General features: G+C 43.7%; 3 protein-coding genes and 1 long non-coding RNA gene across 4 annotated transcripts in view; 2 read left to right on the forward strand and 2 right to left on the reverse strand.

Annotated features, from left to right (window-relative positions):
• The window catches only part of LOC114063977, a 993-nt gene extending 460 nt beyond the window's left edge, over positions 1–533 (forward strand). Inside the window, exon 2 of the long non-coding RNA XR_003572655.1 lies at positions 25–533. This is a non-coding gene — a long non-coding RNA (uncharacterized LOC114063977). The remainder of the gene's footprint in view (positions 1–24) is intronic.
• The window catches only part of MRPL30 (mitochondrial ribosomal protein L30), a 14,858-nt gene extending 13,625 nt beyond the window's left edge, over positions 1–1,233 (forward strand). Inside the window, exons 5-6 of the mRNA XM_027896620.1 lie at positions 711–784; positions 884–1,233. Of these exons, the coding sequence (XP_027752421.1) occupies positions 711–784; positions 884–1,016 (207 nt within the window). The 3' untranslated portion in view covers positions 1,017–1,233. The remainder of the gene's footprint in view (positions 1–710; positions 785–883) is intronic.
• Positions 1,234–3,803: 2,570 nt separating this feature from the next.
• On the reverse strand, positions 3,804–5,961 carry LOC114063962 (lysozyme g-like). Its single transcript, XM_027896593.1, is given in 3 exon segments — positions 3,804–4,029; positions 5,757–5,840; positions 5,842–5,961. Coding segments are annotated over 3 exon segments (363 nt in total). The 3' UTR covers positions 3,804–3,870.
• Positions 5,962–15,805: 9,844 nt separating this feature from the next.
• On the reverse strand, positions 15,806–22,661 carry LOC114063975 (lysozyme g-like). The gene is made up of 7 exons (XM_027896619.1): positions 21,686–22,661; positions 21,520–21,595; positions 20,132–20,206; positions 19,229–19,318; positions 17,958–18,154; positions 17,583–17,721; positions 15,806–16,925 (listed from the first exon to the last, which is right to left on the reverse strand). The coding sequence occupies exons 3-7, from the start codon at positions 20,172–20,174 to the stop codon at positions 16,795–16,797; spliced, it is 600 nt and encodes a 199-aa protein (XP_027752420.1). The 5' UTR covers positions 20,175–20,206; positions 21,520–21,595; positions 21,686–22,661; the 3' UTR covers positions 15,806–16,794.

Consider the following 22,661-nt stretch of genomic DNA (forward strand, 5'->3'; position numbering starts at 1 on the left):
AAATGGAGCGTTAAGGTGGTTGAGTTTTTAAAGAACCTCAATTTTGCAGTCCCAAAACATAATTACATTTATAGCAGCTGAGAGGAATGTTCATGGCAAATGTGCTTTTAGTAAGTATTCAAAATATCCCTGTATGGTATTGTGCTGCATGCCTGAGGAGGACTTCACCCCGAGAATTCTGCTAAAACAATAGAAATAGATTTGTAAATACTTTTAATTCACTTTTCTCTGTGGGTCATATTATTTAGACATTGCAGGAAGGCAAACAAGACTCATTTATCAATGAAAAGGATTTGAAAGCTAAGACCGTAAGAGTTTGTGTCAAAGATGCGTTTATCCAAGCTTTTTGGGCTAGCTGCACATTGTGCAAAGATTCATCCAGTCAGTGTTATGTTACAGAGAATAAAAGATGTAACTGAAACAAGCAGTTTTGCTCCTAAATTCCTGTGTTTACATTTATAGTATTTTTAACAGCTGGAAGAAAAATATATTGATAATGGAATGGGAATAAAGCTGAAATTGTCATTTTAGTGAAATCAGGTTTGATCCAGTTTTGATTTTATATTTTCATATTCATGATGCATGATGGTTCTCTAAATCTTACATTTGCAATTGTGGTTTACATTTTTACTGATAGTGTGAAAAGTTCAGTGAACAGAGGTTTGGGATTTGGGAATACATTTGTAAAACCTGTTTTATCTTTTATGTAGGCTCATCAGCCAAGACTGCACAAAAATATCCCTTCTGTGAATTCCAAACTGAAAGTTATTAAACATCTGATAAGGTTTGTTAATTATTTGTTTATTTATTTGTTTATTTGGAATATTTAATGTAACTCTCTTCTAGTCACAGGACTTCACTAAACAAACTCTTTTGCCTGTAGAATAAAGCCACTGAAACTACCCTACGGATTGCCAACAGAAGAGGAAATACCCGGCACCTATCTTACAAGCAAGGGAGAGCTTATCATTAGACAGCGTCTGAAACCTGTGGAGCAGAAAGAAATTAAGTCATAAGGTGTGCTGGTTGGATTTATAAAATGGATTTTATAAAATTCATTTATAAAATGAATACCTTAAATCCTGAGTTAAGAGTTTGTATATGAAATGTAAGAAAATACTTAACCCTGTCTGGTATGAATGGCAGAGGTGACACTGATGCTTAAAGAGTTGTACAGATAGGAAATTCAATGTTGTTAATAGTTGCCTGAAATATTAAATGACTTATAGGCTGTATGTCTTTGTGTTTTAATTTTGTGACTAGATTGCTGCAGTTAATGGCTAGCTGTAAGAGAACTTTACTTATAAAGTCAGATAAGCAGAGAAGTGAGTAGAATAGAGGTAGCTAATGATGATGAGGATGTTTCCCAGCTAACAGTAAAGGTTTACCGTGATGATGCAGGACTTTACTTTCACTGCAGAAGGGAGGAAACTGGAACTGAAAAGTGCTCTGGTTAGCAGTCACAGGAGAATTGACTGGCTATCCACGGAGAGTGTCAGGCATTTGGATGACTTGCCTTGGTTATCCAGATCTCAGGCTTGTTCCTCAGCAAAGAATCTCCCATCTGGCTTCCCTGTAACTTAAAAAGTACAAGAACTCTCCATTTGGGAGTAACAGGAGTTATTCATATCTTGGTAGGTTGTTTAATTTGTCTTCCAGGAAACATGCTATCTCACTTCATATGTATTCCCTGATCCTAAATGTACAATAATAGCCTAAGAGCTGCTGTTTATGTGAAAGTTGATGCTTTTCCTGTTCTAAAATTGCAAACCTTGGAAGTCTGGAGCCCCTGAAGTATGCCTCTTTGACACGAGTTAGGAATTATGGGCTGCAAGCTTGTAGAAGACTACTCTGTGTAGTTTTATTTAAAGTTTTAAGAATTGTGGCCAAAGTTATCAAGCTGCTGCCGCGTCAAATGATAAAGTAGTTTTCATTCCAGCGAGCCTTAATTCCATGGTTTAACACACTGTGAGCCTCTCCACACTAGACACCCTGAAAAGGAGTTAACCTTAATGACTTTATGTTGTGAGAAGATCAGAGGGATACAGTCGCTGAAAATGAGTGTTTATCCTGTCTGCCTGCTTGCAGAGAGGAGTAAACACCAGTAGGAGTTCAAAGCAGTAGACAGACATATCAGTACAGGGAGATAAAAGCTGGAGGCACTGTGCACAGAAGGAAAAGGGTAGGCTGTAGTGGCACTCAAGAGTGTAATGGCCTCTACAGGCAGGCTAAAGGCAGAAATGAGAATTTGAGCTGAACTAGAATAGCATGGAAGAAGTGAAGCAGATAAATGAACGATGCTTTTCTTCCCTCCCTCTTTCCCTCTCTTCCTCCCTCCTTCCTTCCAGCGTCTGCACAGCGTCTTGTGCTGCAGTATGTTAGAACTGCAGTCTCTGCGAGGTGTTGATCACGTTCCCATGGGGAGGTGCTTAGTACAAGCTGGAATTTGAACCCTTTTGAAGGAGTGTGTAGCACACCCAAGGCTTGAAAGAGATGGCACAAGTACTAGGGCCCAGAAAATGATCTTTGGATCAAATGGATCTTGTTGCTGGTGGATAGCAAATAATAAGGCTTGTGCCGGGACTGGAGTTCCAGAGCACCAAAGCCGGGATGGCTCAGCCTTAGCAAGGACGTTCGGGTTCGGGTCCGTGGCACTGCAGGCTGGTGAGCCTCCGGCAGAGGGCGCGCTAACAGCTCCGTCCTGCACGCTGTGTGTATGGATACGGATACGGATACGGATATGGATATGGATGTGAATCTTTTGTTCATTGCACGGTACAGATGCCACAGCCCACGAAAGTACTGCAGGGTGTTCTGGAGGGAATGTGTTAATGAACAGGCTTGCTTGGTACCATGTAGGGCTTCAAAAGTGTGTGATAAACTACCTCAGTTAAAGCAGAGGTACTAACTGCTTCCCAAGTACAGAGAAGGGAACATACATAGTATCTGTTATTTCTGGGAAAGATTTAGGTACAAGAGATGCTTACAGAGGTCTTTAGTTGACAACCTGACAGTTTTAATGAAAAAGGAAATTGTACTTCCTTAATATGTTCTGTTTGGATGTTTCTGAAATAGTATTTCTTCCAAGGTCATGAATGTCATATGGTCAGTCTGCTATCCCAAACCTTTTCTATATAAACACACATTCCCTAAAGATTTTCTCAAGTCTAAAACCTGAACGAACAAAGTGTACAATCACAGTGTATGTCCACACCCTTTCATTAATGAAGCTTTGTCAATGCTCTGTGTCGGTCTTTATGAAGCACAGATAAGAGACACTGCCATGTTGTGCAGGGAACAAACAGACTGACATAAGATGATCACAAAATTCGGGTTGGCAGGTACCTTGTAGGTCTCTAGTCCAACCTCCTGCTCAATGCAGGGCCAGTGCTGAGGTCAGACAAGGTTACTCAGTAGTTTGTCCAGCTGGGTCTTGAAAACCTCTGAATCTTGAAGCCCTCAGGACAGGGACAGCTCAGCTTCTCTGAACAGCCTGCACTGCTGTTTTGAACTGCTGTTAGACAGAGGTATTGGCAGATAAAATGCAAGGTAGATAAAATCTTGTTAAGCGGTGTTATAACTTCTGTGCAGCGTTAATTTGCTGCTTGAGAAACTGCAGGCACAGATGAAAACTCTGAATATGCTCCTGAAGTAAGATAAAAAATGGCAAGAGAGAGGTTGCAGTTTGGATTATTAGCAGTGTTATCTTTTAAGTTTTAGCCTTAGCTGAAAAAAAACCCATTGGAATCTTGTACTTGTTTCTGGCTTTATTGCTCCCCCTCATTCTTACTGTTTCTGAGGGAGAAATCCAGGTTGTTCTTAATTAGAAGCAAACTATGAATCAGTGACTCTAATCATTATTCAGAGATCTCAATATCCAATTCTCTTATAGAAATTGGCTCTTGCATCCACATTATTGGCATAGTTGTGTGTTGTGCCAGTATCCATTTCGTTGTAGTTCTGGACATTGTTAGCTTCTATATTATTCCACCTGAAATGAAGAGTGAAAGAAACACATAAACAGAGGTGCTACTTCATTAGTAAATAAGCAAACAAACAAAAATCACAGTTGAAATGCACTGCTTTAGTTTATCCTCCCTTTTCACCAGCACTGTTGGCCATAACATTTCCAGCTCTTTTTGTCACAGAGGTGTTCCTTTTGTGTTTTAACTTTGTGAAGAAATCATAATTTCCTCATTTACCTCCAGACTTGGTGATCATTGTCCCCTTCCTGTATTTTGCTAATGTTAACATCTTTAGTTTTATGACTATTTCCTTGTGTACATATTCCTTCATGCCCATCCACATTAATAATGTGTTTTTACTGTAGTTGGAGTGAAGGGACCCAACTGTAAGGACTGCTTCAGAGTAATCAGTGATAGGAATATAACTATATTTTCCTCCAGAGAGGACCATACATTTTCAAAATTAGTGTGTTCCTCCTTCAGAGTTGCCAGGATAGGCAACCAGGAGAGGTTACTTTTTGTAGATGGGTAGTAATATGAACAGAGGGACTGGGATGTGTTTAGTTTTCTTCAGTGCTTGGTTTTACAGCATTATTGTACTTGGCTTTACGTGTGTGAAGTGTTTCAAAGCTGACAAAACTCTACCTTTGAGGTTCCTTTGTCCAAGCTGGGGATTTTTTCTGAATTTATAATCCTGTGTAAAATCTCTGTGTTTTATGCTAAGTACTCTTCAGTGTCCCATGACTTGCCAGTCTTACAGTACCGTTTGTGAGCCTGAAAGTGAGGCAGCAGTATCAGCATTCTAGAAACCCCAACCCCACTGCTTATTTATCCCACTCTTTATCCAGAGATCTTTATTGCTTACAGGTTGCTTGTGTTCATTTTGATTCCTAATTTCATGATTTACCTCTTTTGTGACTGTAGAGAGAGGAAACAAGCACAGCTCAAGGTGCAGGTGAAGTGCAGAAGCAGATGTGTGAAGGGCAGACTGTTGGGGCACTGAAGAGGAATTCCTGCCTCACTTGCTTGTTTTTCAGAGCCTTAAAAAAACAACACGGCTGCTGTTGTAAAGGTGACAGTGTGCAGAAAGCAGAATGACAGCTGCTTCATTGTTTCCAGGTGCAAGGTGACTGCTCCTTTCCTCCCCAGCTGCATCAAGAGTGGGAAAATCTGTTTTCTCTAAGAATCTCCCCTGGATCTCTGCCCCAGTCCTCCTTTTTCTCCTGCTTCTGCTCCTCTTATCCTCTTGTATGGGATAGTAAAGCATAAGTCTGAGGGGGCTGGAGCTGTTACAACAGCAGATCCCAATGTGTGTGGCAAATGTTTAGGGATTTTACGGATAAGGATACAACTTGACGAACAAGTGAGGCACAAATGTAGGCATGAATAATGAAGTAAGATCCCTCACTAGCCAGGCCCCTATGGGGCATAAAGTGTAATTAACCTGGTGATGTAGTAGCTGCAGCCTGCAGGCCTCCGTGCTCAGCTAAAAAAAGTGCTTTCTGAAACAGGACTTATTATCTAAATGTGAAATAGGAGCAGTTAATCTGTTCATTCCCAAGGGAGTGCTGGGAAGCAATCAGTAGTTTCACAGTGCAAGAGCAGTCTGCTCATGGCCTGGCACTCACTGGGGTCCTTCCCGGGTTCTGGCAGCTGACAGTCTGGTCAGCACTGGCTTTAGTGTGGCCACAGAGTTGGCTGAAAAGGCTTAGTGGGTTGCCTTTCAACAGGGCCCCTGCTTCAGATGAAGGATGAGATTTGTGCTTTCAAGGAAGTTGACTATAACTGCACTAAACCAAATGCATTTCCATGGTCACCCCAGCCATCCTTCAGCACTGCCCCAGCATGTGACTCTTGAAAAATAATACCAGCAATCAATCACGGCTGGAGCAACACACTTACCATTGCCAACTTTTGCAATGTTGGCATGGTATTTCTCCATGTTCCTCAAACTTCTTTCTGCAGTCTTCTCTTGAGGTGTGAAATCCTGCGACATGACATGCATGACTTTGCCTTTCATTTTTAAAATCCAAACCCAGTTTTTATAAGTCATTATGACTGAGCTGACATTTTGAATCCTTCTGACTCTGTTTAGAGAGAAACAATGATACAATGGACTAATTTTGCTGAAGGCAAAGTGCCCTAGAAATCAATACACAGATAATATAAAAGACATTTTATTCAAATACAGAAGGCGGTTCTCTGGCATGCAGACTAGAAGGTGGTTCTTTTAAATCTAAACCTTTGGATGGCATAGTCCCAGATCTAATGCCTTTTAATTTAGGACTATAATGGAGAAATGTTCAGAAGCTCAGCTCATGAGGGAAATCCTCTTAAGGGAGGTGGAAAAGCAGGTTTGATGGCAGGGGTTGGATGCACCCAGCAGACCTTCATTTTCTCTGTGATGGTCTTAAATATCATCTCAAAGGCAACTCTATTCCCAACGTAAACTTGCATGCTCAAGTGGGATTTTTGTTGGATGTGGGAAAATCTATTTACACGGCAATGGCTGACAGAGACCGGGATCCGTAATAGGCATGAGCTTTTGTGTGAGTGTAAGGGGAGATGAACAGCTGAATTAGTGCCTACCTACACAGCTCAGACCTTCTGTTTTCACGGTTGGCTCCAAAGCTCCAGTTGTGTCAACATTCAGAAAATTCCCATAACGCTCCGAGCAGCCTAAGAGCCGTATTTACAACCAGATGTCAGGCCAGCGCAGTGCGTGACTCATGCTGCTAAAATGCTTTCAGATCCATGACTGAAAGCCATGGCATCACTCAGATACTCGTGCTGGCAGGTGCGGTCATGGTGCATCTTGTTGGCTGTGGAGAGGATTACCTCTCGGTCAGGCCAGCCTAAAGCCGCTGTGGAGTTGTGAGGTGAACTGGTGCTTTGTGCACAATTCATCTCCCCTAATTTTGGCTTGCCTAAAACTTAGATGTCTAGTCTAAGCTTATGACTTGGGCTGCCCACGTGGCCAGTGGAGAAAGGCACCTCAAAAAGCAGTTTTTCTACTCCTAAATAAAATTTAAAAAAAATAAAATCAATGAGAGTCAAGAGAAATCCTACCCTACTGACTGGCTCCAGCTTGCTTTTCCAGAGCTACAGTGAACAAGAAAATCGAAGAGAAACATCCTTCAATTACATCCATTACAATTGATCTGACTTGCAGATTGTTTGTCTTGCAATTTATCTGCATTTATCTGTTGTCAAAACATGCCATTGCAGGAGGGAAAACGTGCAAACAGCAAATGAGAGGAACAATGCTAAGCCGATCCCAGCAGTTAATAGAAAACAGAGTTTGGTACAGTGAATTATCTACAAGAATATTAGACAAACATCACAGACCTGACATGTTTGCTGCAAGATGTCTCCCCACCTTCTCACCACACTTCCTGGAGACAAATGGGCTTTTTGTCTACTGGTGGAATTCTGGAGCAGCTGGCTCAGTGCACTCTTACCACACTCACTGGTCATACAAGAAACAGAAATGCCTAACAGCTTGTTGTGTATCCTCCCAAACACAACAGGGTTTCTGCTTTTACAGCACAAACACAGTTTTGATTTAAAAAATGAAATACCTTTTAATTTAATTTAAGGCCCCGCTGCTAACAGTTTGGAACTAGAAGGAGCCTTGTCTGAAAACAACTGCTCCCCTTCAGTTCTTGGAAGCAATAATGTGCTGACAATGGGAAAATGAGAACCTGCACTTCTGGACAGAATCAAGTTTTCACAGGCAAAGATCCAGGAACAATAACATGACCAGAGCTGCAACTGCTGAGAATTCGGATATGCAGAGACTATGCCAGGTCCCTGTTGTTATCCCCTCTTGTGCAGAGACAACAAAGGTCAACAACCCTAAATTAGCAGCAGTGTGGATTTCAAAGCTACTGTAGCTGTGCAGCAGTAAGGAAAAAAGCCACTGGGTGGCAGAACTTCCCACAGCAGAATCCATCCTGATCCGCTTCTCCCCCACGGTAGATTTGTGTGAAATGCGGTTTCGCTCTTTCAGCAGCTCTTTCACATTTTAAGCTGGGGGATTCGTCCCGTGTCATTGCACTGAGAGATTCAATTCTGTAAGTTTTTCCTGTACCGTTGGTACCTCCCATAGAGAACCAACTGCAAAAAGTCACAGCAACCCATGTATGGGGCTCTTCGTGTTCATGATTATGAGTGAGCGTAAAGAAAGTTGAAACAGAAGGAAGTACACCTGGCAGAAAGGAAAATAGAAGATATATGGCTCAAATGAAGTGACATTAAAAAATCTGAAAATTCAAATTACCAAACAGTAATCTCCAAATGGTCTGTGCTACCGTTCCCTTATTGCTGGGAGAGAAACATAGAGGATGTACTGGTTTGCTTCTACGTCACAGTAGTTGAGGCAGGTTGGTAGATCTCCCATGTTCCCAGAAATTTTTGCCTAATCATATATGCATACAGGAAGTCTTACATGTCCTGGGAAATTTTTTTCTCAGTAAACCTGTATTTGGACTACTGGGGAATGCTGCTCTCCTGAGAGGACAGGCCATGGGGCACAGGATCTGCAAGGGGTTCTGTCATTCCCTGTGATGGAGAGGAGGTGAGGTCCTGCCCGGAACTCTGTGCCCTCTGCCCAACTCTCATTCTACAATGCTCACAGTGGGACCTGAGCACTCTCTATTCTGACAGCTCTAGCATCAACCAAGATTTTGGGGAAGGGGTGAGAAGGTGCATCAATGTCTTCTCCTTCCCAGCTGCTTGGGACAAGGCAGCAAGAGATGCCAGGTTTACCTAGGGGGGCAGTATGATCTGGCAGCACAAACATGGAGTACATGAGGTGATTCTTCCTGACCATGCAAAACAGCTTGAAAATCGATTACCCATCACTGGCACGCATGAAGACATGAATATATCTCACTGCTTGCCAAATAAACACAAAGAAATCCTTTCCAAGCTGATGGGGTATTTCTCTTGGTTGGTTAGGCAAAGTGACAAGAGGAGTCACATCTCTTTGCATAAGAGGCCTCAATGGCAGCTCTCCTGCTCCAGCACAAACCAGCCTTCAGCTGTCCATGAAAGACTTGTGACTTCGTGAGACACTCACACTTCTGCTGCTGTTTCAAATGCATCTTTTACAGCAGCTTGGTAACTTCCTCCAAACTTCCTTAAACTCCAATGTTTAATTCAGGAAAAAGAAAATCATTGATGTTCTGTAATGTTAAAATTAGTAATGTTTAGTGCTGTGCTCCCACCGTGAATGCTTTTATTCCCTGCCCATGTTCTGTATACCAACCTCCTTTGCCACACCTGGGCAGTTTTACCCAAATACCCTGAGACTTCCTTTATGCTCAGCTAGCTCTTCAGCCTCCATACAGAGCAACCTGACAGTCCCGCTACTGAAATTTTTTGTGTGTGTGGTAAGTGTAGGCCACCTACCTGTAGTACATACAGCAACAGCCATGCTGATCCATTCAGTGCCAGTGTCCATGCACTATCAGTAAGGAGGTATTCACTGGTCACAGGAGTTGCATGGGAGAGACAATTCTGGTTTACCCAGAAGCCAGGTTGCAGGGCATTGGATCAGATCTGGTACCAGCTCCTCTTTACTCTTCTCTCCTGCATCTGGCAGGAGGGAAGGACTGCCTCTGGCAGTTAAATGCTTCAGGGCGGACATCTGTGGGATAATCTGGTCCTCTATATGGCCCCTGTGGCTCAGGCGTGCAGACATGTCTTGTTAGAGATTGTCCCCATTTCTAAGGAAAAGGTACAAAAATATGTTTCCAGGATTTTTATTGTTATGACAGGAACTCCTGATTTCTGTAACCCTGCACATATCCAAACCTCTCCTGAACTTTGTCAGTTGCTTGATCTGAATCAACTGAGGGGTGCATGAATACGTAGGGAATTCATAGAATAAAACCTGATTTAAATGACAGAAACGAGTTAAATTTCTCCTTTCCTGCCTTGCAACAAGATACTGTTCCAGTTCTTGGAGTGTTTGTGGAAGGCTGAGGGTTGCAGCAGTAGAGTCAGGTCAGTCAAGTCCTCACTGAGTGGGTTTTTTCCTGTTTTTGAACATTTCTCTTTATTGCTAATTAGCTTAATAAGGCGTGGGTAAGAAATGAGTGATCCTAGTTATACTTTCAGGGGAGAAACTAGGCTGACATCAGCTTCCCAAAGCAATTAAACCTATTTAAGCTCCGGGAGGTTAGCCAGCCCATATCAGGAAGGCAGGATACTCTGGGTACTGGGAGCAGGTCCCTTGTCCCAAAGCTGCATGATGGCCTCAGAGAGAGATGCAGGGGCTTGTAGATGATTGAGACATGAGAAACTGGCAAAACTTCATGGAGGAGAGAAACAGCCTAGAAAGGTAGGCTGCACCTGAGCTGTAACACAGGCAACCTGTGTCACTGGAAATTGAAGAGCTTCTAAGGGAGCATTTCCACTAGAAGCAGGGGAAAGCTGGCCAATGCAGAGGACTACCCAGTTTGATCTGATGTGATCTAGAAGGTGGACATGGCTGACATTCAGTTTACCTCCGAAAAAAAAACAGGAGGGAAATAAAGAGCACAATCCCAATAAATGAGACAGACAAAATAGGCAGGATACAGTGGCAAGGGTTTGGCACATGCAATGTTAAGCAATGAAGTGAGGGCAAACTTAAAACTCCTCCTATACTGTTGCTAAAGACTTCAAAATCAAGCCAGGAGAACCCAAATTCCTGGTGCCAAGTAACAACCCTGAGATAGCAGGCATTTCATAGACTTGGGGGCTAGAAAACCAACAAGACACGGCATTGCCAGCCTCTGGAATTACGGAGTAGGATGCAGAGGTGGATGAGTGATGTTGTATGTGAAGGATAAAAATGTCACAACATAAAAAATATTACAGGAAAAGAGAAGCATCCCTAAAACCTGTGGGTGGAAATGCCAGTCACTATTAATAAAAACACTGTAGTAGGACTATACTGTCAATCTTTTTGAGTTCAAAAAGTGTGGTCAGTGGGGCCAGAGAAGCAGCAAATACAGGATGGCGGTAAGAATGGATGGATCAGTGTCTTGTCAGGATGAGATGCAGAAGTGGAATTTTTGGTTGCAATAGATCCCTGCTTCCAGGAAAAGCTGGTTCAGGAACCCACAGAAACAACCACTAGAGAGTGGCATGGCTTTGTTTGAGGGGTGTTAGTGGGAAGCGGCTCTGAGGTTGTGACCCTACCAAATGATCACTTTTAACATTGGAATGGGTAAAAGCAGGTCCTGTGCAGCCAATATGGGTGTGTTCGGTTTCAAGGAAGACAATGAAAAACTGAGGCAAACATTAGAAACAGTCACTCCCAACTGCAGCACTGGCTCCACAGGTGTCCTTAGGATCACAGACTGGTGCCTGTCCTGAGCAATATAGGAGAGTGTATTAAAGATTATTGGATTGGTGAATAAACCTGGTCAGTTGAGAGACGGTCAGCCCAGCTCCCATAAGGAGCAAGCCTGCCTTGATTCCTGGTGGTGTTCTGGGATGATGTCAGCAACTGCATGGATAAAGGCCAGTGGGTGAAGTATAGCTGGGTCTTCAAAAAGGAATTTAGGAAGATTCAAACTGGCATTATCAAGGGACCTAGGTGTGTCTTTGCCACCCAGGAGGCTGTGGAGGCCAGTGGCACCAGAACATTCCCAAAGCAACTGGATGGATTCATGGACAGCAGTGCCATACAAAGGGTGGACGTGTCTCCCACCCCTTGTGTTAAACAGCTGGGAATGCTGAGGGCACAGGAGGAAAATGAACTGTAGAAAGCAGCCAAGTTCTCCTGCTGCTACTGGAGACAGACTTTGGGGTGACCAATCACCAGTATCACCCACGTGGCATGTCCTATAGTCATCTGACACTTCTGGTTTAAAGGGGGGCTGGTGTTGCCTTTTCTGGCCTGGATAAAACATGAGGCTTTTTTTTATTGGGAAGAAAGTCCCACAAGATGAGACTAATATTTTGAGGGGTTGAGCTCAGTGTGCCCAAGGCAACCACTAGAGAAGCCCTGTCCTGTGAGCAGGTCACTGGCCAGGAAATCCCAGCTCACTTTTTCAGTGAGTAATGAAGCGGAACAAATGCAGTTATTCAGCACTGCATTGCTGTGGCTGACAATTCCCTTTGTTTTCTGCATATCGCAGGGAGAGGGACATGGACACGTGGTTTAAACTGATCCAACTCCAGCGTTCACAGTCAGCCATCAGAGCAATCTGTTCTACCACGTGGCTTAGGGCTCTGGCCCACGGGGACTTGTTTTTGATAGTGGTTTCCTGCTGCTTCAGTTACTGCCGAAACAGGTTGTTTAATTGGTCCCTCTGCTTGGTGTCTATGAAAGCCAGTCATTGCAGCCCCAGACTCCAGACAGATCCCTGCCTGAGCTAAGGAGGAATCAGCCCCTACCACCTGCAGCTTAACAAGTCTATGAGAGAGGAAGCTTGCTACCTCATGTTTGCTCTTTATTGTAGGAAACACATTTAAGCATCTTTCCCAGTACTGACATCAGTTGTGAAAACAAAACACAGGACCCTAACAGAGAAGGATTTTCTTCCCTGTCTGTAATTTTTTTGGTTTTCTGGCTGCTGATTCTGATGCAGCAATGTTAGCCTGGAAAGGTCCTTAAACACTACCTACTGCATTTCCCCTTCCTATAGCAGTATGGCGATAAATAGTATAGGTTTAAATTAGATATTAGGAAGAAATTCTTTACTGTGAGGGTGGTGAGGCACTGGGAACAGGTTGCCCAGAGTTGTTGTGGATGCCCCATCCATGGAAGTGCTCAAGGCCAGGCTGGATGGAGCTCTGAGCAACCTGGTCTAGTGGAAGGTGTCCCTGCTCATGGCAGAGGAGTTGGAACAAGATGGTCTTGAAGGTCCCTTTCAGTTCAAACCATTCTGTGATTCTTTATGATGTACAGCTACTTTTACATGTTTCTCATGGTTTTGCTGGTTCTTAGAAACTAAGTAGGAATTTTTCCCTTCCCCCTGCCCACTGTGTGCAGAGCTGTAGAGTGGGTACTTAAGGTGCACAAAAGAAGCTGGCTTCTGGTTAATTGCTCAGAATCTCCTCTCCTGGGAAACAGGAGGGGGTGTGGGGGGAGGGTGTGAGGAGCTCTTCATTACTTTTTTCCTTTCCTCTCCTGGGAAACAGGGGGAGGAGGATTTCTTTTGGGTTTTTGGGGGGGGGGGCCTGGCTGCAGAGACTGGAATGGGGTCAGATGGAAGCTCAGTGGTTCTTTCTGTTCTCAGCTTGCTTGTCTGCTGTGGATCCTGCTTGGATTTTTCATCAGAGAGGAGCTGTTATCTGGAGGTTTTTTTTCCCCCTCCCCGTTCCTGTTTGTTTCTTTCCTGGCGGTGGTCCTTGTGCACGTCAAGGGGAGAGGGTGGATTGTACGGCGTGATTGGACCAGCCAAACAGAGTGAGTTTTTGGGTTTTTTTCCCACTGGGGAGGACTTTCTTTTGTTGTTGTTTCTCTCCCCTCTCTCTCTCTCCCCTTTCCCAGTGTGTGAGGGAGAGGAGGGAAACCCAATTTTTTTTTTTGTTTCTCCAACACGCCCCAGTGTGTGTTACACTGAAGTGGCAACAACCAGTGATTCCACAGCACCCCCTGCTGGTCAGCATAAAGAACTGCAGGCTCTGCATCTCCAGTGATCCAATGACACCCCCTGTTGACTGTGGTTAGAATTGCACCAAAGGGCTCAAACTAAACTGTTTACCTTTTTTTTTCTTTGCTTGTTTATTGGTTTGTTTTGAAGGGGATTATCTGTGGGTATAGGAGCATTGTTTGGTTGTTTTGCTTGTTTTCTTTCATTGTTCCTGCCAATATACATATACCTTTTAATAAAGGGCTGTTATTTTTCCCTTTTCCATATTTTTTTTCCCTCAATCGGAACCTCTTAATTTCAGATTTATAATTGCTTAGAGGGAGGAGTTTGGGTCTTTTTCTCATAACTCATCCTGAGCAAAACACCTGTTAGATAAAGACTTTGGTTGGTATGAGGTGGTTTCTCCCTACCAAGTCAGGCTGCCAGAACCCTCCAAAGTTTTGCTGCTTTGTTGTCCCCCAGGATCTCTGAAGCAACCATTCAATCCTTTAACATCTTCCTCAGTGTTGCAGGCAGATGTCCTGCAATGTGATTCCCTGGACCTTTCTTTACCCTCTAATTTGTCTTTTCTCTTTCCTTACCTGAGCTTCTGCTTTTGTCTGATATGTTACTTGGTATTAGATCATTTGCTTTGCAAGACGTCAGGGTTTTTTTTCAGTGGGCTGTGGGTCAAAAGGTTGACCAAGAGCACAACTGCAGCTGTCCTGTCCACACCAGGCAGAAGAGTAACTTCCAGTAACATGAACATAGGTGACTCGAGAAAGATGACAGAGAACAGCAATCTGAACTCGTTGTTTATCAGGAAAACTTTTGCTCAAATCTCAAGGTAACATGCCAGTGTTAAACTTTCCTAATTATTTACTACTTCCTACCAATTTATCAAGTTTCAACTCATTTTCTGCAGAGGTTTTCTGTATTTACTGCAAGGTGCTGATACCCTAAAACAATATTTGAAACAAAATATGATATTCCCATAACTGGGAATTTTAAATAGACTTAAAAAATAAATAATCCTTTGTGGTGATGCTGCACAAGTCAGCAGGCAAGTCTGCAGGCCCTTGGGTGTTGCTACAATAACTTGAAGCAGCAGCTTCATGGGTAACACTCGTGTAAATTGGACTCCTGAGGAGCTCACTGGTCTGCAGGGATGGCACCCCCAGTAGTGGTGACAAGGAGCTTACTGGCAGTGATTGAAGGCAACCAAAGGAAGCTCCACTCTGGTTCACTCTCCAAAGTCAAACCCCAACTTTTCACACATAGGCAGCAATGAGGTTCCCTGCCCCACTTGAAGTTTATATTGATCTACCAAAAATGCATTCATAGGCTTTATGTAAGAGTTTTATATGTATATATATATATATATATATATATGTATAAACATATATATATATATTTAAATAACATATATAACATAGAGGTTTACGTAACATAATGCACCAAAGGCTTTATCCTATGAATTTTATCTAAGCTAGGTAAGTCAAGTAGAGGGGATCAAACCATGTGATAGGCTTCATACATTCATATTACAAAGTAACAATTTTAGAAAAATTATATTAATGTAGTGCAGAATTCACTGAAGACTGAATAATATATAGTTCAATACCTATGGTTGCTCAACACTGAACTGTTTACTGTAGTCTTAAAAAAAAAAAAATCAGTAATATTTGAGACATTCTAGACTTCTGTTTGGTCTCCAGAGGTGATAAAAGGAGTTTGTGAATATGTTAATGATGGAGAGTCCTTGCTGTGACAGAAAGCAGATAAGTGACCGGCAAGACAAGGAGCACAGCATTAAAAGCTGTCTCCAAACCAGCTCTCACACTTTCTGTCTTGCCCCTGCCTGGAAGCCCATGCACACACACAGCACATCCCTGTGCTGCCGGGGGGGGACTGCCAAGGCATCACTTCTACATCAGCAAAGGTGACAGACGGTAGAAAGGTGCTCTGACCCCTCCGAAATGGTAATTCAAAAGGCTAAATGTGAATGTCCTTATTCCCTTGTTCACAGGTTTGGGTCAGTGTCCGGGCTCAGGCCCAGCTCTTCTCACCTATCCAGTCTCTAGCACCATTTTCCTCTCCCTGTTCTCAAAATTAAGTTTTAGACCCATTCCAAGAGTACCAAACTGGGTTATTTACTCAAGTTGTAGGTTGCTACCCATTGAGCCCCATGAAATTGAAAAAAAAAACAACACTGGAAGTTAACATTTATCTTTATTTTCTCTCTTATTCTTATTGTTAGTCTCAGTATTATTCTAATTAAACATAAATTGGCAGCCAGAGACCCATCCACATTGAAGACCACTTTCAAACAGACCTTATAAGCCCAGAGCTAATTCACTCTTATTAGAGGTTGGGATTCCTGGCAGAGGGGCGGATGCTGAAATGCTTTTAAATTGGGAGGAAACCCAGCATAAGGGTGCTGAAGCTAAATCAGGAAAGGTTGTGGGGTTTTTTACCAACACTGTTGCTGTGATACAGCTCCTGGGGTGGGTGCGTATGGGTCTGACTCCTACTGAGGGCTGGTCTCTAATGGAAAGGTGTTTTGCATGCCTGCTGTGGCACTTGCAGTACTTTCCATATAGAGGATTTCCCCTGTGTGAGGCTGCTTTTCACCCTGAGGAGGTCCCCATCCCCACCTTGGCCATGGGCTCCAAGACTTGGTAGACTAATCAAGTTGTGTTTAGCATTGTCCCCCTCAAGGCTGGCCACAGGGATACTCAGCTACTGCAGAGACCAAAGGCTTGGTGAGAAGTCTTCATTGCCCCTTAGCCAGCAGCACCAAGGGGAAGGAAAACTTTAACTCAGGGACTTCATCCGCTGTATTGGCCTTGGAGAGGGAAGGAGGTGGATGGAGATGATGGGAAGAGCACAGCTGATGTCCAGGGAGAGCTGCTTGTGTGCTTACATCTGGGGGATGCATCAGTGGCCCTGGGTTCAGCTCCAAACAGGAAGAGGCACATTCCTCACTCGAAATTTAAACACTGCTGGTCTGTCCCCATCTGCCTCTCAAAGGTCCCACGTTTGTGATATCTCATCCCTGTGGGTCCCCTGGAAGGCAGTGTTGAGCTCGCCCATCGGTGAGCGGGGAGCTGGGATTTGCTGGAGCGAGCAAGGTGCTGTTGGCAATGCTCCCAGCGTCGGTCCTGCCAGAAGACCTGCTCTGGGTACTGTGATCGCTACTGGGCTAGTCTGTGCAGAGGAGAGGCTCAGTGGTGGGGTGGGTTCATGAGCTAGAAGCCATTTCTCTTGAAGTACTGAGCTCGCCTAATCACGCTGTTGACGTAGTTGTTGTCTCTGCTGCATGGGTCTTCCTCATAGACCGGGAGATTGCCCATTCTTGCATGGTAGGTGCAGATTCCCCCTGGAAAGAGTTAAGAAGGAGTTGTTTTGGGCTTGTACATAAGAATTAGAGTTTTAAGAGTAAAAATTTTTAGCTGAAAGGCCCATGAATCTCATCAAACATACATGCCAAACTACTTGGCAAAATGCTAACTGAGCACTGTTGTTGAAAAGTGTCTGGTTTTGTAAAATCTTTATTGCTATAATGAAGGAACCCATGACTCTCTCCAAATGCAGGTGGAAACAGCATACTGTTCCCAAAAAAGGGTATAATCTAAAAAGGCAGTATCACAGCAAGGATGGGAGAGTAAATTGTAGCATAGAGTGAACAAACCACCATGAAGATAACATGGACTATAAGGAAACCTGGATCCCAAGATTCCTGGACACAACAGCCTGACATGATAAGTTCATTGTCTTGTGGTGCCTCAGTTTCCCCAGTGGCTTGTGTTCAGTTATTTTCTACCTTAGTTATCCACCTGACAGCTATTTCACATTGCTGATCTGCCAGTTTGGAATTGCCTCTTTTGATTTAGAAAACTGGGTTCGGTTGGGGTTTTTTATTGTAAGAGATGCTGGAAAATCTGCCAGACTGACACTCTTTTTCCTTTAAAAGTGAAACCAAGAAGTGCACAACACTCCCAGCGTAGCTCTTTCTAGTATACAGCCCATGGTGTACCTCTCAGCTGCCGATCCCAGGTCCAGGTAGGATGTCTTGCACGTACTTCATTAATTGAAAGAACCAGGATATTTGAGCACTGATTTATGTGTTCTTCACTGTCCCACACTGCATAAGGCTGCTGTAGCTGCCTGCTGATCTAGAAAAGACAAACAAGAGAATGGGTTTCCCTCTGAATGCAACCCCTGCTGTAGCTTCTTCCTCTTCATTGGACTCTCAGGCTGCAACTCATTGAAGTGACCTTATTCCGGACACTTAAGCACAACCCTTGATTTTAGTGCCATTTTGAATACAGAACAGTCATTTGCTAAGGCAGGAAGCTGGGATATGCACTAAATTACTGTGCTGTTACTCATCCTTATCATGCTGATGTACCTGCATCAAGCCGTACTTCTGCCGTCCCTGGTCCCAGCCGTTGTTCAGGAGCAGGCCCACACGGCTCTCCTGCGACATGATGGCACCAATGAGAGCTGGGTCCAAGCACAGGTTTCGGGCTACTCTTCTAATTGGGATCTCATATCTCCTCAGGCGCACGAGGTCTGCCTCAGCAGTCCTCCGTATCATGGCATATCCTGCAGCGTAGGGAAAGGCAGACTTACACACAGCCCTGTCCAAAACCCTTGCCTTCCCCTTTGTATCAAAGAAGTAGCTCAAATTCTGAAGGAATTGTATCTACACCGAACTGGGCAGTGGAGCTCGAGGAACAAGCACAGCCCTATTGGCTCTGACCGTAGCTGGGAAGCTGCTGTGCCAGTACCCAAGGGAAAGAGGAAGGATTCTTAGGAAATGGGACCGCATGTTCGTGGTCCTGTTCTTCTGCCGTTCCACTGGAAACGTGGCTCTGGAGTCAGAAGAGTGAAATTTCAAAATGGATTTGAAAAAATAGATATGCATTACTACTGATCAGACAAACTGCAGTAACAGCTATGTTCTATCTATAGAAAGGTGGGTTTTTTAAAGGTGTTCTTTTAAAAGCAATTTTGGAACTGTCTGGAAACAAGCAGGTGTGTTCAGATCCATGCTTGCACACTGGCAGTCAAGGTGTCTGCCCTGAATGAGCCCACATCTGAGGTATGTGGCCAAATTCCCGGAGATACCAGCAGTGTGAACCTGACACAGTTCAACTGTGCAATGCATGGGGCAGTAACTCAAGGAAAGAACGAGAGAAATGTGACGTAGTTACCAGAAACTAGTCATCCAGAGGTAGGATGGCTACATACTTGGGACCTTCGCCCTGTAAAATGTGTCTCTGGCAGGTCACCACTGGCCAGCTCAGCCAACATGCCAGCACTCAAAACCTGGCTCTGCACATCTTCACCTTCCAGCATACAGGTCCTGGGGTTTTGTGAGGATGCTGATGCTGAAGTCCTGGCTGATGAAGAAGCCATTTAACTGAAAAGGGGTGGTACTATTTCCCTTTACTCTGAGGCTGAAGATTCTGACTGTAGGACCTGGGATTTGTCCTTCCACTTTCCATCAGATCTGGAGGCTTCACAGCACCCACCATTTTAGGAGAGGAAGTGTCGCTTTCTCCCTTTTGGCCAATTGAATGGCTGCACCACATTTAGTTTGGCAACAACAGTAAGTAAAGCATCTCTCTGTCAGGTAGAAACAGGTTGACAAATCAAGCAATGAATGATACCTACCACAGTCTGGGGCTCTTACGGTTGTGCAGGACATCGTGGGGGCTTGAAGAGCACTTATATCACCATAGCAACTGTAACTCATGGATGGAGCTGAAATATTAAATGGAGGTGTTTGAACACATAAGATCTCAGAGCGGTATTGTACAAGTGCTGCAAGTGCATGCAAGTTGAGCATGAGGGAGTCACCCAGACCTGCAACCCACACCCCCTTGTGTTGGCCCTGCTTGTACAGTTGCTGTTGCTCTCCATCAGGGATGCTATCAAAGAAAGCAGAGAACAGAAATTTGTTCTTTTCTAACTGAATATATTGAAGCAAGTGGATCTAATGAAAATTTAGATGAATATGTGCCTGCCCGTCAGGTCTAAAGGCTGGTGTGGAAGTGAAGAACCACAGTTTCTGCATTTATTTCAGAGGGCTCTTCCCATTTAATGCCCCCCAGTGTCCAGGACCCCTCAGGTGATGGTTGGAGGCACCTGAGCATCCCAGCTGGGAGAGTCTCCTGTGTCCCTCCATAACCTTGTGAGGAATTAATTCAGGAGAATGCTTGCCTCAGGCTGTGAAAATTGCCCCATTTCCTCAGTAACTAAGGAACAAATAGCCTCCAGCTTGCCACATTTGTGAGACCATTTCTGAGCAGGCAGAGAGATTGGATAAGATTAGCTGGAAAAATCAAGAGGAGCTATGTCTGTGACTCCCTTTTGGTTTCAGTCCCATGCTCCAGATGTGCTGGTTTAAAAGACATGTATGGGCAGCCTCATACAGCAGCTGAGGACCTTCAGCCACGCAGGGTTTACAGGGCCATGCAGAAGGGGAACCTCAAGCCTGTCTGCACATCTCCCCTCTGTGGTCCTTCTGCAAACAATTCCCAGTGTGCTTTTGACAGCAACCCGAACCCATCTCACCGACAAGGGCCGAAAGGCCCAGCAAGAGCAGTGCGGGAATCATGGCGATGGCTCTCCTCAGCTGTCCCAGGAGACCTGGAAACACAGCAGTTCGCAAAACATGAAGAAATCACTGCTCATCTTCAACAGCACTGTAGCAAAGTTGGGGCGCCAAAAGCTCCCACCCTGAGGCACCAGACAGGGATGGCATTTGCTGAAGAGGGATTGAGGAGCATAGGTACCTTTTCTGCAGCACGCTCTCCCCTTGGGGAGCTTGGGATCAAGGAGGTTCCTGTTGGCAGCCTGGGCCAGCAGGGAGCTTTTTAACCCCTGTCAGTTCTCACTGCTTGCTCGCATGGCCCCTCCTGAACACCCATAGCATGTCTTTACAATGGCAATGAATGCCATCTTTGCTTCAATTTTATAGGTGTTTGAAGTCTAATGTGCTACAAAATGCATATATCCATTGCTTCCTGTTCAAAAAGGATTTTTTTTGGCTTTTGGGAAAACTTGTTTTCAAAAATCAAGCAATATGACCCTTAATTCTCTGCTAAGAGTATGCAAGGCAACTCCAAGATTTATTTGGTGGAATAATACTTCTCTGGGCAATAACAGCAGATAATCACTTTATTAATAAATGCATCTGTTGTGCTTATTAATAAAATTCCAAAATGTCATCAGATAATACCTATCAAATTCAAAAAACATTGACTGTGCTTGCCTTGCAGGTGAACACATTTAAACAGAGTGGCTTTTATGGCTTACAGATACTTTTTTCCCCCAAGAAGATTTCAAATAAAAAACACACCACGAGTCTTGTAGGCAGTCATCACTAATGCTGTTAACACTTGAAAATGCATTATTGATTTTAATCCTGTGTGACCTTTTCTCTAGACTGCATTTCTACTGCAAACCAGACTGCATGGATGCAGAAACACGAATAGTCCACCAGTGTCATTGGAGAGGCTCCAATAAGTGAGTGAGCCTGTTCAGGCAAAATGTTCACAGATGGAGCTGGGTACATGCAGGAGCTCAGTTTGACCTCTGACACTTACACTGAGTACTTACAAGCCTGAATCAATATAGCTTTTTATAATTTATTATAGCTTATAATAATAGCTTATTATTATTATTATTATATCTATAAATTCAATGGCACATCCATATGGGTCTGCAGCAAAAGCTACAAGCTGTAGCTCTTTCCATATGTAGGAAATTGCCAGATTATAAACCTTTAAGTTACCAGCAATTTTTTCCCCTCTCATCACAAAAATCTCACAGGCCTGAGGTAGAAACAGCATAGCAATCACAGTATTGACAAAATGCTAAATCAAAACAAAATGCTAAATCATAACAAAATAAAGGCTTCTGGCTCTAAATAAATGTTCTAAGAGTGAATTCAGACTCACCCGTGTTCAGTTGGCCTTCCTCTGAGGCAGGTCACTTGATGACTTTTATATATACATGTAGGAAGAGGTATCCACCCTATGGGCTTTGGAATGTTAATTCCTACCTAGTGTGATGACTGTTTTAAAGCACAATAAGTAATATATATTAAGAGCTTAGAACTCTTACGATTTCTTTCATCCAAAGATTTGCACAAGTGGTTGTTAGACTCAGGACAACTCTGTGAGAGGAAATAAATACTGTTTTTTCTCCATCAGTACGCAAATTGCTGCACAATAAATGACTTGCAGAAAGGATTGCAGTGAATCAGTGGCACAGGCTGGGCAAAAATCAGATCCCTGTCTAGTGCTCTCCTTGCTTTGTGCCTGAGTTAGTCTGGGAACATTTCTGGAAGGATTTTTTGTGTCTCACTTCCTCAATGATTTCAGGTTGGCAAGCTTATAATTAAGAATTCTGCTTTCGTATGAATTTTTAAAAGGGTAATTAAAGAGAAACATCTCACTGCTTCATTGCTTACAGCAAACCTAATTCAGGATGGGAACTTGAATACTTTGAGGACAGAGGCAGGGTTTGACTTTCAGATTTAGGGAGTCAGGATGCTGCAGCTGAAATTAGGAGGAAGGAAACTAGTCTCTCAGCAGCTGAAGCTAGTGGGGACACACAGAGGGTCTCTGAAAGACTTGTACCTTGTGACCAAAAGACTTTTCACATATCTAAAACATCTGAGCCACTTCGAGAAGGAAAGATGGTCTGGGAGGCCAGTGCCCTTCAATCCTGTCCTCTTAGACACATTTTTCTCTTCCCAAGACTCTGCCCAGCATATGTGGAGGGTAGGAAGGCAAATTTTTTTTCCAGTAGCTTTCTGTTGATTATTTAATAAATCACAAATCCACCTATTCCCATTGCTCTTTTGGGCTTGAGATGTGGCAGGTAGGAAGCACTGTTTTGGTCAGACACTAATTACTGGTTTCAAAATCAAGCGATGGCTATTAGTCAGTAAAACACAGGAGATGATCAAGTGGGTCTTGTCACCTTAAAAATCAATAAACACAAGTATCGTAACTTAAATCCTGAGATAGTATGAAAGAGGGAACCTTCACTGGAGAACTTAATCCTGTTGTTCCAGGAGGGTTGGAATGAGTTG

This window comes from Empidonax traillii, unplaced genomic scaffold, assembly GCF_003031625.1.
Source record: "Empidonax traillii isolate 1590-97213 ecotype Southwest subspecies unplaced genomic scaffold, ASM303162v1 scaffold503:size689781, whole genome shotgun sequence".
NCBI classification, from domain to species: domain Eukaryota; kingdom Metazoa; phylum Chordata; class Aves; order Passeriformes; family Tyrannidae; genus Empidonax; species Empidonax traillii.

Coding starts and splice junctions, on each gene's coding strand:
- LOC114063975 (XM_027896619.1), bottom strand. CDS start 20,174: ATGATTCCCGCACTGCTCTTGCTGGGCCTTTCGGCCCTTGTCG. Junction 19,319..20,131: donor GGGCCTTTCGGCCCTTGTCG/GTGAGATGGGTT, acceptor TTAATATTTCAG/CTCCATCCATGAGTTACAGT. Junction 16,926..17,582: donor CTGGGATCGGCAGCTGAGAG/GTACACCATGGG, acceptor AACTCTTTCCAG/GGGGAATCTGCACCTACCAT.